General features: G+C 35.8%; 1 protein-coding gene across 3 annotated transcripts in view; it reads right to left on the reverse strand.

Annotated features, from left to right (window-relative positions):
• The window catches only part of LOC136812842 (protein bicaudal C homolog 1-B-like), a 55,595-nt gene that overhangs the window by 25,788 nt on the left and 14,621 nt on the right, over nucleotides 1–15,186 (reverse strand). For 2 of the 3 annotated variants that reach the window (XM_067069367.1, XM_067069366.1), the window contains 11 exons: nucleotides 11,521–11,600; nucleotides 10,603–10,687; nucleotides 9,726–9,796; nucleotides 7,659–7,712; nucleotides 6,875–6,994; nucleotides 5,475–5,540; nucleotides 4,951–4,995; nucleotides 3,732–3,841; nucleotides 2,162–2,261; nucleotides 1,518–1,584; nucleotides 432–505 (listed from right to left, as the gene is read on the reverse strand). In XM_067069367.1, the coding sequence (XP_066925468.1) occupies nucleotides 432–505; nucleotides 1,518–1,584; nucleotides 2,162–2,261; nucleotides 3,732–3,841; nucleotides 4,951–4,995; nucleotides 5,475–5,540; nucleotides 6,875–6,994; nucleotides 7,659–7,712; nucleotides 9,726–9,796; nucleotides 10,603–10,687; nucleotides 11,521–11,600 (872 nt within the window). Of the gene's footprint in view, nucleotides 1–431; nucleotides 506–1,517; nucleotides 1,585–2,161; nucleotides 2,262–3,731; nucleotides 3,842–4,950; nucleotides 4,996–5,474; nucleotides 5,541–6,874; nucleotides 6,995–7,658; nucleotides 7,713–9,725; nucleotides 9,797–10,602; nucleotides 10,688–11,520; nucleotides 11,601–12,117; nucleotides 12,189–15,186 lie in introns of those variants that run through there. The other variant, XM_067069368.1, reaches the window with a different exon arrangement.

Genomic DNA, 15,186 nt, shown 5'->3' on the forward strand with positions numbered 1-15,186 from the left:
CATAAAACAATACAACAAAAGCAACCATTTTGGTCTGTAAAAAAACAGCCTGCAGAGGCTGTGCCAAATAGTTCTTAAGGGATTTCTCAAGTGTTTATATTATTTTCTCAATACTGTATTTATATTACTTTTTCCCCTTTTGCTTTTAGTACTCTTGATGACTATTCCCAATGGGCACAAACGTCTTTTGGACGTCTAATGTACGTTTCTAGGACGCCCAAAGGTCTTAAAGCCGTCCATTGAATGTCCATACGACGTTGCGTGCCCATAGGGTTGTACCGCTCATGGCAAAGGATGCAAATATCCATGGTGGGGATAGGGTCAGTCATTGCATTCTTTGAACTCAACAAGAACACTTTTGTTTCAAAACTGCTAACTTCTGTTACTATAAAGAAGGGGCAAAGTTATAGTTCATCAATTAGACCTCTCACCTTGCAGTACTGTCTCGGTTTCGGTTTGACCGTAATCTGAACATCGTAATTTGCCATCAATTGGTTCAACGTGTCTAAATCATACAAAAACATAGGTATATAAAATTAATCGCATAAAAGGCTTGGGGACACGAGAAGTTTTTTTCGCGTTGGTGCAATACAACATGCTCCATCCCACAAACCTGAAACGCTTTCTCGTGTCTCCACCCCATTTTTCTTTCTACCAATAAAAGTGATATCTCACTTTTGTCCCAGGGACAAAATCAACTTGTCTTTTGGTAATTTCCCTCACTTTTGTCCCATGAAACAAAAAAAGGAACCATGAGACACACGTTTTTTTCTTGTGTTGGTGGGGTAGAGCGTGTTGCATCCCACCAACGCGAAAAATTTTTCTCGTGTCCCAAAGCCTTAAGAAAGCCGCTTCAGAAATCAATTTAACACAAGTACATCGAGATAATACTGTTAAAAAGTTAGACGAAAAACCTTCGAAATTGATCATTGAAAATGAAATTTAAATTAAATTTCGATCTTATAATTTTAATTTTGGCTAAACGCCACATCTGCTATTAGCTCCAAGTAACTTACCACCTAGATCAGACTGCCCAATTTAAGTTACTCATGACAATGACAAAAAATTTTGAAATAAAGATTTCGAAACGACGGTATGGGCCGCACAAAATCTGCTTTTCAACATCGTACCCTTACAATGCAGTTCAATATGGCTGAAAAGTACCCTTTCAGTGCATTTTCTCTTGATTTACCCAACCCTTATAGTGCACTATATTTCTCAGCTGTAAATTTGCGTGGAAGAAAAGCTTGGGAAATTTTCTGTTTCAAAGAAAAAATGAGAAAATTATTCATGTCAGCTGTAATCATCAGACAATCGAAACTTTTTCAAACAAATGAGAAGTAAAAATCTTTCTTTTTAACAATTATTTTGAATTTGTTTTAAAATTCGACCCTTGCAGTGCAATCTCACAGAAACACACCCTTACAGTGCATATTGGGATGCTGTAAAACCCCACCCTTAGGCGCGGCACATGACATAGGCCTGATCATATGAGTCCCCCCGGGCATTCTACTTACTTTGTTCAAGCAGATGATCGCTCTCTCCGTCACGGACATCAAACATCAGGATCAGCGGAAGATATTGCTAAAAATGGAACAGAAACATTTTTTTTAGAAGCTCTTTTTAGTCAAACTTTGGGAAGCTGTTGGAAAGGCCCATTATATTTTTTTGTAGGATCTGATAATCTCTGAAAACGAGGGCTGGGGTTCACGACTCCCCTTCACGCGGTTTGAGAAAACAGCCCTTGCGCGTAAGCATAAGTTTCTTTTGTAGAGCCCGATAATAATTCCCGAAAACTAGGGCTGGGGTTCCGGCCTCCTCTTGACGCCGTCAGGAAAAACAGCCCTTATATTTTTTGCTAGGATCCAATAATCCCCTGAAAAACGGGGCTGGGGTTTTGGCCTCCCCTTAACGCGGACTAGTGAAATTCCGTAATCTAAACCTTCCAGATATTGCAAAACTCTCTCAACCTTCAGAGCATTATCGTGTCAGAAGAACAATTTCTGCATCGGGCGCCAAATAAGGTTTCTTGAAAAAATTTCTTGCTGGGCCAGATAAATTTGATAAAAAAAGTGAAAACTATTCATTTCTTGACGTTTCGGTGTCTTCTTTGCACCATGATCACAAAATAAGGAACTTATTATCAAATAAGGTTTCTCACCAGTAAATAAACTTTTGCGGTGACGGCAGATTCGATGGTTCCGGTGATAGTGACAGTACTTTTTCGAATGTTCGGATCGTTTGGATCAGGGAAGCGAATGCTGTGTAAAAAAAGAAGAAATAATTTTTTTGGCTATCTTTTAATTGAAACATGTCTTACAAAATCAGTTTGAGATTTTTGCTGCTGTTTTTTTTGTTGTTTTTTTTGTGAAAAAAACGAAAAAGAATTTTGAAGAGTTTGGAAAATATTCTTACAGGTTTTGCTCTGAAGCTTTTTTCACAACTTTATTGAAGACCTTGAAAGGTGGGGAAGTTCCCTAAGCTTACGTAGTGTTTTAAGGTCTTATGTAGAGTTGCTTACGTTCAAAAAGTTTTGAACGGAAGGAAAAGTCACGTAAGACCCTCTTAATCAACAAAAACTCTACATAATGTCGGGAAAATTCCCAAGAGACAGCCTTACGAACGATTTTCTGTAAGGTCTGAAGTAAAATTTTACGTGCATGTGCATTTTAAACTTAAATGACAAAAATCACAGCTTATTACCCCTTCAAAGAAATTGCCCATAACTCGAAGATATTCAGAAAAAGTTTGACGCATAAAAAACCATTCAAAAGATTCAATATTGAAGCTTGAACAGAATAGCATCTGAAAAAATTAAGTATATTTTTGCACAGTTTTTTTTAAGCAAATCTTCCCTTCAATAAAGACAATAAAGTCAACTCTTTCTAATTCAAATTCTATTTTTCGAATCTTTCTGTAATGCGAACTAGAATAGTAGTTCCTTGGTTGCAGGGTGATATAAATTACTTTCTCTAATGTGAATCTTTCTCTAATTCGAAGATAATTCTTGCTCCCCCCTTTGAGTATCGAATTAGAGAGAGTCAGATGTAGCAAGTTTCATGACAGAAAACAAATGGCCGTCAATGGGCCATTCTATCTTATATCCATATTGGGGGTGGACGAACATTTCCAGGGGGTGGTATTCCAATATAGGAATTCCAGGGGGTAAAATGTTAATCTAAAATTTCCAGGGGGTCAAAGACTGGTTGGGCTTTTCCAGAAATAGTCCGTGCCCCCCCCATGTTGAGGATATCGGATATCCAGGGGGGTAACGATTTTTGTTTAAAAGTGGATCCAACATATCCAGGGGGTACAAGGGAGCGGATATCCATCAAGTAAAAAATACGATATCTAGGGGGTAAGCATCTTTATAAGAGAGAATATCCAAAGAGTTGAGCATATTTTTAAGAGTGGATATCCAGGGGGTCTTTGCTAATAAAGTAGGATATCCAGGGGGTTCGTTACTTCGAAAAATCAATATCCTCAACAGTGGGGGTAAAAAATTTTTCTGGAAAAGCCCATTTTAGTTAGTCAATCGTTACTTTAACATATGTAAAGAATCTTTCCAAGGGTTGTTTTGTTTTAATCTTGCAATCAAGGGGGTGGGTATCGACAGATTACCAAGAGACTTTTTTTTTGACTTAAAAAGGTTCGTCCACCCCCTGTATGGATTTTTGATGGAATGGTCCTATCGTCACTTTGAAGGGCGTTGAATAAAAGTTGTACGGTACCTGGCACCAGTGGCTTGTTGGATTTTACGAATGTTAGCTCCGTTAGGACCCAAAACATACGGATGATGTTTAGCGTCGATTTCCACTTGCGTTGTGACGGGAACGGTGACCTGCGTTTGTTGGTTGGGAAAAAGAAAGATTAAAGGTTTTCTACGGGAATAAAAGGAGCTTATTTTAGGCAGTGTCTTCATGCTGAGTCAGATAAATTAAAGCTACTTTTTTACGCAACAATATCCTGCAAACAAATGAAAGATCGAAAGTTGTTTCGAGATATGACCTTACATTCTATTGCTTTTGTAAACAAAAAAATAGCAAATTTGATTTCGAGCAAATTTACAATCGAATGTTTTGATAGTAAGATAGAAAACGTTCTATTTATTGTAGACATAAAAACATTCGAAAGAGTATCAGTTTGAGGAATGCTTTTTTATTCAATGTATTTTCATTTTTTCAAAACCTTTTTTCTAATCTTGTCGCACTTGTTTTTACTACATCAGCATCATCAGACCTTTCAATTAAAACAAAACCTTTAATTTTAACTAGACGGCACAGGCTATTTTCTACGCAGTAACGTAATAAGTAAATAAGGTAAGCGAGGTATAAATTATAAGCTAAAGACAGGCTATTTAGAGCAATTCAGCTTGTGATAGCTGAATTTTTTTTTTAACATTTATAACCAGTTTGGGACGTTTATTCGGGACCTTAGAGTACACAGTTAAAATACTGTTTGCTTACCCAATTGGCAAACAACGTTGTTTCAACGTTTATATAACGTTCACAACGTCCATATAACGTTAGATGAACGTTGAAACAACGTTGTGTGCCAGCTGGGTATCCTGCCAAACAATCGCTCGCTCTTAGAAAATCAAACTGATTACAATCAATGCTATGATGAAGGAATAACCAGATAAAAAGTAAAAGAGAGCTCAAAGATTTCTTCCATGGTCTTTGGTAAGACCACCAAATATTTAAGATTACAGATTTTTGTAGATCGCACGTACAGTACCTCACGTTGACATTCTATTGTTTTCAAGCAGAAACTAAGAATTGCAAACCTAGATATCTTGACTTTGAAAGGCAAGTAGCCAGTAAAATTTTGAGGTTCTGCTAAGGACTATGGAAGGAATCTTTTGGTTGAATTTCATTTTTTTATCTCGTTACCGCTTTAAGCAAAAATTTCCAACAAGGGATCAAATAAAAAATTCTTATTTTGACATACCGGCACGGTTCCTGTCAAGTGTTCCAAGACTTTCAAAACAGCATCCTGAAAAGAATAAAGAAGCTTGTTAAATTTATGCAAAAAACTTTAGGCTTTCGTCGGTCATAGTGTGTTAAGACCTACATATTCCTTTATAAGAACCAAGTCTATAAGAACAAAGTCTATAAGCACTATAAGCACAAAAGGACAAACTTTTAAAAATTTAAAAACATTTTAAAGAATAATACAAAGCCAATGCAGGCTGTAAATTTCTAAGGATGTCACCGATACCCAAAATAAGAACATCTTAAGAATAAGTTTCGGGCTCTAACCCTTAGAAAGTCAAGAATTACCTTAGCAAAAGTAATTTTAGTGGGAACTCTTCACGGTCGAATAAAATTTGACCGAAATTTGTAATTTCACGGGTTTTAGTTTTCTCGGTTTGCCAATAAAACCACGAAAAAAACGAAAACAAGTTACTGTGAAAATTAGTTCCCTTAAGGAAAGTATAAACGTATAAAAACTTCTTGGAGATCTCTTCTTACCCTGACATGGAATGGGTCGGAATGGAGGCCTTTTACGCATCCCACATAACTGTATGAACGTAATTGCTGAAAATATAAACAAAGGAAATAGATTATTAAAGGTTTTCTCACTACGCCATATTTTAATTTTAATAGGTCATTTCTGATGAGCCTGTATCAGCTGTATAAAAAAGAACAATAAAGCAATTGTGAGTTTTGAGAATGGAAATCATGTTATTAATTTAATAGGGGTATTGGTCCGAGCATAAACTTTCGCGAATGTGGTGTGTTTTTAGTGGAAAATTCAGGTTTTTTATGAAACCAGTGTTTTGATCGTTCAAATGTACCCAAACCAAAATTGATGGACATTTGCATAATTTCTACACTAAATCTAACCCTTGCTTTCATCAATGAGGAAAATTTTTCGCGAGCGTAAACTTTCGCGAATTGCCCTTTCAAGAATTTTGAAAGACATTTACTTTCGTGAAAAGGGCTAAAATTCGCGAAAATCGCGAAAGTTTCTGCTCGCGAAAGTTTGTATGCCTAAAGTAATTTGCCTAGATGCTGACTGACTGGGGACGACAGTAAATCAGCACTTTTTACCGTCATCGATTTTTCGGGTCAGAATTGCGGGTTTTTCCAAATCACTTAAGTCACTCCGCCGTCTTCAAAAGGGCAATACATAAACTCGCTATTAATCCGTTAAAGTGTCACAGGCATAATTTGAGATTGTTTTTTTTTTAGTTGGAGTGTGATGTCATTTAATGGGCTAATAAGATTTACACCTAAAAGACAGAATCACGGCTTCGCGATAGTTTTCTACCTGATTTAAAATGGAGAAATTCTGTAATCTAAACATGTTGAAAATTTTCTAAACCTTTAGCGCTTTAGCATTTCTACAGCGAGTGCCAGATAAAAGAAGCCTTCTTTAAGGCCGGTCTCCACGTGCAAGCAAAGCTACCATGCTATTGGTCAAAGAAAAATGAAGCAATTCCATTGGCGCGATCTGACGTAAAGGCCGGTCTCCACTTTCACGCGACATGAGCGAAAACTTTTCGACTTTTTTGTAAGGTCATTGGTCGGTTGAAAAATGAAGCAATTCCATTGGTTGAAATTGACGTAACGGATAAAAAAAAGTACAACTTTATTTTGTTCGCGCGAAACTTTTTTATGATGTAATCTTTTCTTTAGGCAAAAAAGGTTAAGAAAAAAAACTGTCGCCCATTTCGCGCGAAAGTGGCTGGAGTGTGGGACCAGCCTTAACGGTTGAAAAAAATTGAAATGTGTTCAAATTTTTTTTCGAGTGCGCACTGCATTTTTATGACGTAATTTTTTTTCCAAGCAAAAAGGATTGAAGCGAAAAGGTGCGATCGCAGCGCGCGCAAGTGGAGACCAGCCCTTAACCAATGGCTGCAACCTACCTGCTGAAAACTGATGTTGACACTAAGTTGATGACTGATGCTGTGAATAACAGGAGATGAGCTATCTGGTATCGTCACTGCTTGTGGTATCTCAAATTTCAAAACAATCGGGAGCAATTCCTGTGAGAATAAGTGAAAAAGAAAGGTTAAATTGACATCAAAACGGTTCCGAAACAAATGTGAACGTCAAAATTCGAAACGTCAAGAAGACGTTACAAAGCAAAACGGATCGAAACGGTTTCGCTCCACTTTTTTCATCGGAACGAAACTGCTCCATTTCTTGCTCCAAAACGTTCCGAAACCAATATGAACACACTCGATCCGTAACGAAAATCATACCGGAGCGAAACGGAACAGAAACGTGTGAATATGATCTTAGAAAATAAAAAAACAAAATCATTATAATCAACCCTAAAGTAGCTTTTAATCATATTTCCAATCGATCGATGTTTAAGTTTCTGTAATATCATGTGAGTTTTATTATTTTCACTTTTAAAATGCACTTGTAACTTAAAAAAAAACACAAAAAAATAGAATAGACCTTTTCATAAATTACGTCACGAACATTACTTGCCTCGTATTCAAACAATTACCATGGTAATTATGTCCCTTGAGATATTAAATGATTTTTTTATAAATAGAAAGTAGTTTTAATAAAACCCACTGGGAATTAATCACCATGGCAATAATTGTAAAACGAGGCAAGTGATGTTCGCGACATGATTTATGAAAAGGTCTATTCTAAAAGATTAAAATAAAAGAGAATTTTTCAAACACCACTTACTCTTATTTGTCTCCTTGCAGATTCAACACAAAATGGCGGCCCAGCTATGGAAACCTGTAGAAACAAGAAAAATGATTTGTGAAATTTAGGGATATATATAAGATTTTAACCTCGAACCAGTAAATACATAACAACCATAGCATAAAGGCCGGTCTCCACTTTCGCGCGAAACGAGCGAGAACTTTTTAATGTTTTGGTAAGGTCATTGGTGGGTTGAAAAATGAAGCAATTCCATTGGTCAAAATTGGGGCAAATTGTTTCGCTTACACTTTTGCCACTTTTGCCCTTGTTCCCACTTCTGTGGGAACGCCACCATCACGTTGAAACATTTTTAAAAAGTGTGAAAAGTGGCTCCTTCAGCTAACTTGTGTCAGGCAATGTGTAAAAACGAGACCACGTTCCTTCTAGTACGGGCCCGAAACAGTGGTCCTTCTAGGTAAAATTCCGACGGCAACAGAGCCTTTTTCTAGGTCTTTATATTACATTTTCAATCGGTACAACATAAATGATGCCTTCTGCCATCTTTGAATAAATTTATTCTCTAGTTACATAGCGACGGAAAATTAATGCAAAATTATAATCAAATTTATGCATTCGAAAGCTGCCATTTTGTTTACCACTTTTCACACAAACTGCGCGAAACAAAACAAATTTGTTTTTTGCTTGGTGGAGATTGAGAATTTACCACTTTTAACTCAAAGGACACAAACGATCATTTGGAATTAGGTGGCAAAAAATGTAAGCACTTTTGCCACTTTTAGACACATTTTGTAGAAACAATTAGGAACCTAGTGGCACTTGGGGCAAAGATGTGAAAAATAGCAGCGAAACAATTTGCCCCATTGACGTAACGGTTGAAAAAATAGAACTTTCTTCAACTTTTTTGTTCGCGCGAAAAAGTTTTATGACGTAATCTTTTTTTCAGGCAAAGACAGTTGAGAAAAAACTGTCGCATATTTCGCGCGAAAGTGGAGACAGACCGGCCTTAAGGAGCAAAGGGAAGGGTTACCCAAATTTTTCAACTCATTATACCCTTATGTGTACCATAGGACTAATAGTTCAAACAAAAACCAATTTCTCAAAGATTTTCCAGACCAGTCCCCGCTGCCTGCCTATTTACATTATAGGATACCTGATTTAAACTCAATCGTTTATTTTCCCGCCAACCCGGGGCACTGAGTTTGTGAAATGACGGGTATGTCCGAGCAAAAGTTCGAAAATCGACCCCATAGAAACTGAATTTCGAAATTCTTATGCATTTTTGACGTTTTTGCCACCCTTAGAGAGACATTTTCCATAAAATGTCAGTCATTTTCAAATTTTAGTCCCAATTTCAAGAATTTATGACCCTTCAAGGGAGTCGAATTTTGATTTTCGCAATTTTGGAACCCTTACAGAGACTCTCAATTGCTTTTAAATGGTTTTCGTACCCCTTTGAGGGACCCTTGCGGCTCGCATATACCCGGCACCCCTTTTGCCTAATTACCCCCCCCCCTTGAGTCCGCCGGGAATCCACAAATTAAATACAGTTTACGCCCTCTAAATCGATTTTAAGGGGGAATCGGATTTTCATCAAATAAGGGAGTGTATCAAATAGTAGAGCGTCATTAGTCTACACAATAGACAGATCCAGGCTTTTAGGCCTTACTCTTGGTCTATAGGCACTGCTATAGGCGTCCACTAGTGACCCCCACCGGAGATTGCTTATTAATAGGTTTAAACATAATAGACAAAATTCACAAAAGATGTTTATCAATAGAGATTTTAAATAAAAGAATGTTTAAAACACAGCTGATTGGCTTAGGTTTCGAAACTCTCTATTGTTTCATTAAAACCTCAGTGCGCATGCGATTTATCTGGAGAATTTCGATATTCAAAACAAGAGCAGTGCTCATAGCCCGAAGAGTAGGAGTTTTACGCTCGAAACGAAGGAAGATATGACGTAGCCTAAGCGTCATTTATGTGAGTTTCATGTTGACGATGACTTTCAATATTAGCGAATAATTGAGCGTATCGAATAGTAGAGCGTCAAATAAGAGAGAGTGTCAACTGTATGATATATCATACCTGATTGCTTTTCTCAGAACTGGTTCGGTTGGAGTCGGGGAAATGAATATGACATTGCGTGTCTTTCATCACTAAACATGAAAAGTAAACGAGAAAAGAGTGTTAAAAAAAAGTAAATAATCGTTTTCAGAACCATGCTCAGACGTTACGGTTCCTTATCGGCGATCCAAAAAATATCTACAATCTGATTGGTTGAAAGGAGTATCTTGTATTTTACATGTACAAAATATAAATAGACGAAAAGATGTTGTTGCATTGTAGTGGAAGAAGCAATCTAACGTCACTTTGCTACAAAAGTGTCCTGCGCTTTTTTCCAGCACAAAAAGCACATTTTTTGGGTCACCGATAAACCAGTTATCAGACATTTGCTCGTACAATATGGAGAAGTGCTCTTATGAAAAATGTAAGATACCCTTACATTGAAGCGAAAATGTAACATCAATATATAGTAAAGCTATTCGAATGATAGCTTGCACTCTACCGCAGAGACTCTACCCAGCTGGCACACAACGTCGTTTTAACGTTCATCTAACATTATATGGACGTTGTGAACGTTAGATAAACGTTGAAACAACGTTGTGTGCCAGCTGGGTAGAAAATGCCTCTAGAGTTTTGGCGAGAATTTGCTTGGCTTGATTTAGTTGTAGCCTAAAAATGCCGTGCGCCGAGAACAAATCTTCCTTGTTAACTCATTACTAGTCCCACGCCGCAAAGACTTGATAGGTGTATTGATTTTCATAGTGAGCATTACTGCAAACTCTCTCTTGTAGTCTCAAATGATATGGACTTTGACATTTACAGAGTTAATTTACCATCATTCGGAGGCTTATGTTTTTATTTAAAAAAGAGTAAAACAAACCATGGAAATTTTTCTCACCTTTCTTGATAGTATTTCCACCTTTGCCAATGATGTGAGAATGGTCAGCAAAAGACACATCCATCTTCAGGGTCACTCTGGTTGACTGAAAGGGAAAAAATGTCGATGATTTAAATAAGTTTTTAAAGTATTAGATATTTTAATTAAAAGTAGCTATTAAATGCTATAGTAGTCTATTAAAAGTCCCACTTGAGCAGATAGATCAGGGAGATGAAATACTGAGGTGCAACTCTAAAACTTCACCCTTTTCTCTGTAATTTGAGATCAGATTATTCGATTTTTATAAGCTATTTATTCGTTGAGTTGGTGGCGACTTGGGTTGCAAGAATAATGGTTAAGGCCGGTCTTCACTTACGCGCGCTTCGATCACACTTTGGAGCAGAGCTTCCACGCTATTGGTCAAAAGAAAAATGAAGCAACTCCATTGGCGCGATCTGACGTAACGGTTGAAAAAAGTTGGAATGTGTTCAACTTTATTTTCGAGCGCGCGCTACATTATTATGACGTAATCTTTCTTCCTAGCAAAAAGGATTGAAGCCAAAAGGTGCAATCACAGCGCACGCTAGTGGCGACCTGGGTTTCAAGAATAATGGCTGGATAACCTCAATAAATTCCTGCATATAATGATAAATTCTAATTATAAAAACCAAGCCGAAATGACTGATATTATCAAATCATCCTAGACATCAACAATAAATTCTAAAAGACAATGGTCGAACGGCACAGTCTTGAAGTTTTTTTATGATTGTGAGTAAAGTCTGAAAAGAGTTGCAAACTTATTGTACGGGTCGTTCTAAACATTGTAACCAAGCTAATTATCTTAAAGTGATTTCCACATGATGGTTTAGCTAAAAGTACATACTTAGCATAAACAGATAAAACAAATACTTATTTTGTGGTGATTTTTGTAAGTAATACCTTGGAATCCATAATGGAGAGTACCATCTGTTTGGCGGATTGTCGATCCTCTGGCAGGCCTGTTACCTTGATGTACGGATCTGAAAATAAAGTAACATAAGAATGGATAATTAAATCATTAGTATAGGAATGGATACTCTAAGGTCCCAAATAAACGTCCCCAACCAGCTATTAATTTTCGAAAAGATTAAAGCTGAATTCATGATATGCACCACTGCAATGACTTCACGAAATTATGCAACTTTTCTGTTTTTGTTCCACCCAATACGTCACTTTTCCTATTTTTTAAGTGGGATAAGTGTGAAGGGGGATTAGGCAAAATGGGTATCAGGTATGTGCGAGTTATAGAGTTACAAGGGTCCCTTTTTCAAACCCTCGAAAGTCCCTCAAAGGGGGAACTTTCAAGAAAAAGTCAAAAATGGAAAAATTTTCGAAATTCAGTCTCTGTAAGGCTCGATTTTCAATCTTTGGCTCGAACATACCCGTCAACTCGCAATCCTAGTACCTCATCCCCCCTCAAACGTTTCAGAAAGAGCAGTTAACTCGATTAGAAACAAAGATATAAAAATAATTGAAAATAAGAAAAAAATTAAATACCAAAAGCAAGTTGACAATAATATCAAAGCCCCTAAATTATCGATTGGCATTTAAAAGGAAACTTTAATTCTGAAATAAAAATTCTACAGGTTCACCATAAAAAAGCAAATCCAATAATATCAAAATTGTAAACTTTTAAAAGATTATTCCATATTGCACCATAAGGGAAAAAGGGGACTTGTATAATGGAAACTCATTGCCTTTATAACGACTTAAGTCAGTTGTCAACTGCAAGATAAAAACACGAAAATACATATATTTTGGGAAACTTCCAATAATAACAAGCCACAATGTGTATAAGGCTATTGTTCAAATCAAGTCATCAAACATATTAAAATATTCACTTGCCAACACTTTTGATTTTTTGTCACATAAATTTTTGAAATTTGTAATTTCATGATATTGAGGCAATAACAAACTATACAAAACAAGGGAGATTCAAATTCAAGGGAACTTGAACAAGCAAATAATTCCGTTTTTTTAACAAAATACATTGCATACAATGTCTCAAATTACATTTTGATAAATCTGCTATTTTTAGTAAAACAATGTTCTCGTCAACAAATACTGTATCTGTTATATTTTGAAAACTCTATCCCCCTCAAGAATACCTTCTGACTTAAAAACACGTAGTTTTTTTTTATAAGAACAAACTATATAAGAACATAAGGCTTCAAGGCCCAAAAATTTAAGAACATTCTAAGAACATTCTAAGGCTTTGGAGACTTAAAAACATGCATTTTCTTAAGAAATTACATCAAAATGCTCAAAAAAAGCTGAAAATAAGAACATTTTAAGAACATTTTTAGGCTTCAAATCCAAAAAACTAAGAACATCCGAAGGCTTCGAAAATTTTTGACGTTCTTATAAAAAAGAAACGTGTAACACATATGGCACACTAACCAGTAGCGTAGACAGGGGGCGCAAAATCTTTTATATTATGAAAAGATGTTTACTGTATCATAAAAATCTGCTCTCATACACAAATTCTGCGCCCCTCCTGTCTACGCTATTGCTAACTATTTTCAAAAAATATAAAAAACACATCCAACTGATATGTCACCAATCTTGAGTTGAAAATTTGCTAATGATATGTTGCTGACTTTACAAATTTCATTTAGGAAATAAGAAACACATTTGTCAGATATTGATCATAATAAAGATCACACATTAAATAACACTTGAATGCAAGTAAACAAACGCAAAACATTCTAATCTTGCCTCTAGACTTAAGATTGGCACATCTAGAGTTAACATTTAAATAAAATATTTCTTTAAACAGTGTAAAGGACTTTGATCACAAAAACAGAAAAATCGCAGTAAAGAAAGCCCTAATAAGAAGTACTTTGAAATTGGCTTTTAAGTTACTAATACATCCAGTATAATCTATCTTTGCCCAAAATAACGAAATTCAATTTGTTTTGCAAAATGTTTGATATGAATATGAGTTGATTTAGGCTTGAAACCATTATTATTGTGGGTCTGACACAGACATATTAGGTCAGACGCAGAGAGGTTTGAGAGAGCCTGTTTTCGCAATGGGACTTATACAGGTCTGACTAACATTAAAATCTGGGTTATTACCAGCAAATGTCTGCAAGAAAACCAATGCAATGACTTCAGATGTTTGATAAAAATGTTTCTTGGTAAACTCGAACCCAGTCTTTTACGCTTGAAGAGTTTAAACTTCCAGTGTGTGCAAGACATTATAAGCTTACCTTTGCTTTGCTTATAAGTAGCCCTATTTGGAAAAACTTTTTTTCTCAATAAGACTTATACACACGTCTGTCAAACACTAAAATCTTGAATTGGCTTGAAACCTTTGATTATTGAGTCAGATACAGGTTTGGGTTGAATACAGAGAGGTTTCGGTTGGACAATGATTAGGTCTTAATTTAAAAATCAATGGAATTAGACACGTCTGCTCAAACACTAAAATCTTGGTTATTACCAAGAATGACATGTCTGTATCTGCAAGAAAACTCAATGCAGCAACTCCAGTCGTTTGACAATCCATTCTAACTTCCAACTCTAACCCGTTGTCCTCACACTTTAAGGGTTTTGAATGGGTGTATTGTGTGCAAAAAAACTGATGCAATGACTTCAAACGTTTGATAAAAATCCTTTCTGGTAAAACTCGAACCTAGTCTTTTAGGTTAAAAAGTTAAAAAGACATTATAAACTTACATGGAACATGAGTTTGAGCTGGTACTGGTGGAAAAGGAGGTGGCAAAGGTGGTCGTATAAAACTGTGCAAAAGTTGTCTATGTTGTAAGAAATTCTGTGCAGTAATCGCATTTGGGAAAACTTGATTGTACATGAAGTGATGCAAAGATTGGACCAATTCCAAATCTCTAACATTTGTTACTACTTGTCGCATGCTGACGACAAATCAATTATAAAAGGAACTTCCAAAAATAGAATGTCATTGATATAGTTTTCATAAGCCAAACAATATTAAATTGGAATGAAATCCAGCAAATATATGGACTGCACACAACTTGGTACAATCCAAAACTTTAAACTTCCTGTCCTCTTTTTAAGTCATTTTGCAAATCAAAATTTTTCCAAGTGAGGCTTATAAAATTCAAAACAATCAACAAAAGTGTTTCAAAAAATCAAAACTTTTTTTTTGTGATTAGTTTGCCCTAGATTTGTTTAAAATGTTTAGAAAGTTGTTTGTTTACCAAACCAAACAGAAGAACAGTATTGAAAAGATAATTAGATTTAAACGATTTTGATTTCTCTTGCAACATGAGGTTACAATTGTATCCTCATATTGAGCATAACAAATCAATTTTCTAATCACTAGAAAATGATACATTGAAATTTGTTTTAGCTACTCAAGGTAGAAATCCACTACAATTTCATTGTTTACAATTTGAGTATTTTCTTGAATATAAACAAACAATTTGCAAACAGTGAGACATTATGGTCTCATTTTAAAGAAGCTCTATTTTGTGAATGATTTTTTAAATCAGAAATAACAGAGTAAAATCAAAACAGTAGTATGAGTTTGTCTTTGATTTTCATTTTGTGAAGAGGTCTTAAAATTTGCTTCAACAAAGG

The sequence above is a fragment of the Clytia hemisphaerica genome, unplaced genomic scaffold, assembly GCF_902728285.1.
Source record: "Clytia hemisphaerica strain Z4C2 unplaced genomic scaffold, Clytia hemisphaerica genome assembly, whole genome shotgun sequence".
In the NCBI taxonomy this organism is placed as follows: Eukaryota; Metazoa; Cnidaria; class Hydrozoa; order Leptothecata; family Clytiidae; genus Clytia; species Clytia hemisphaerica.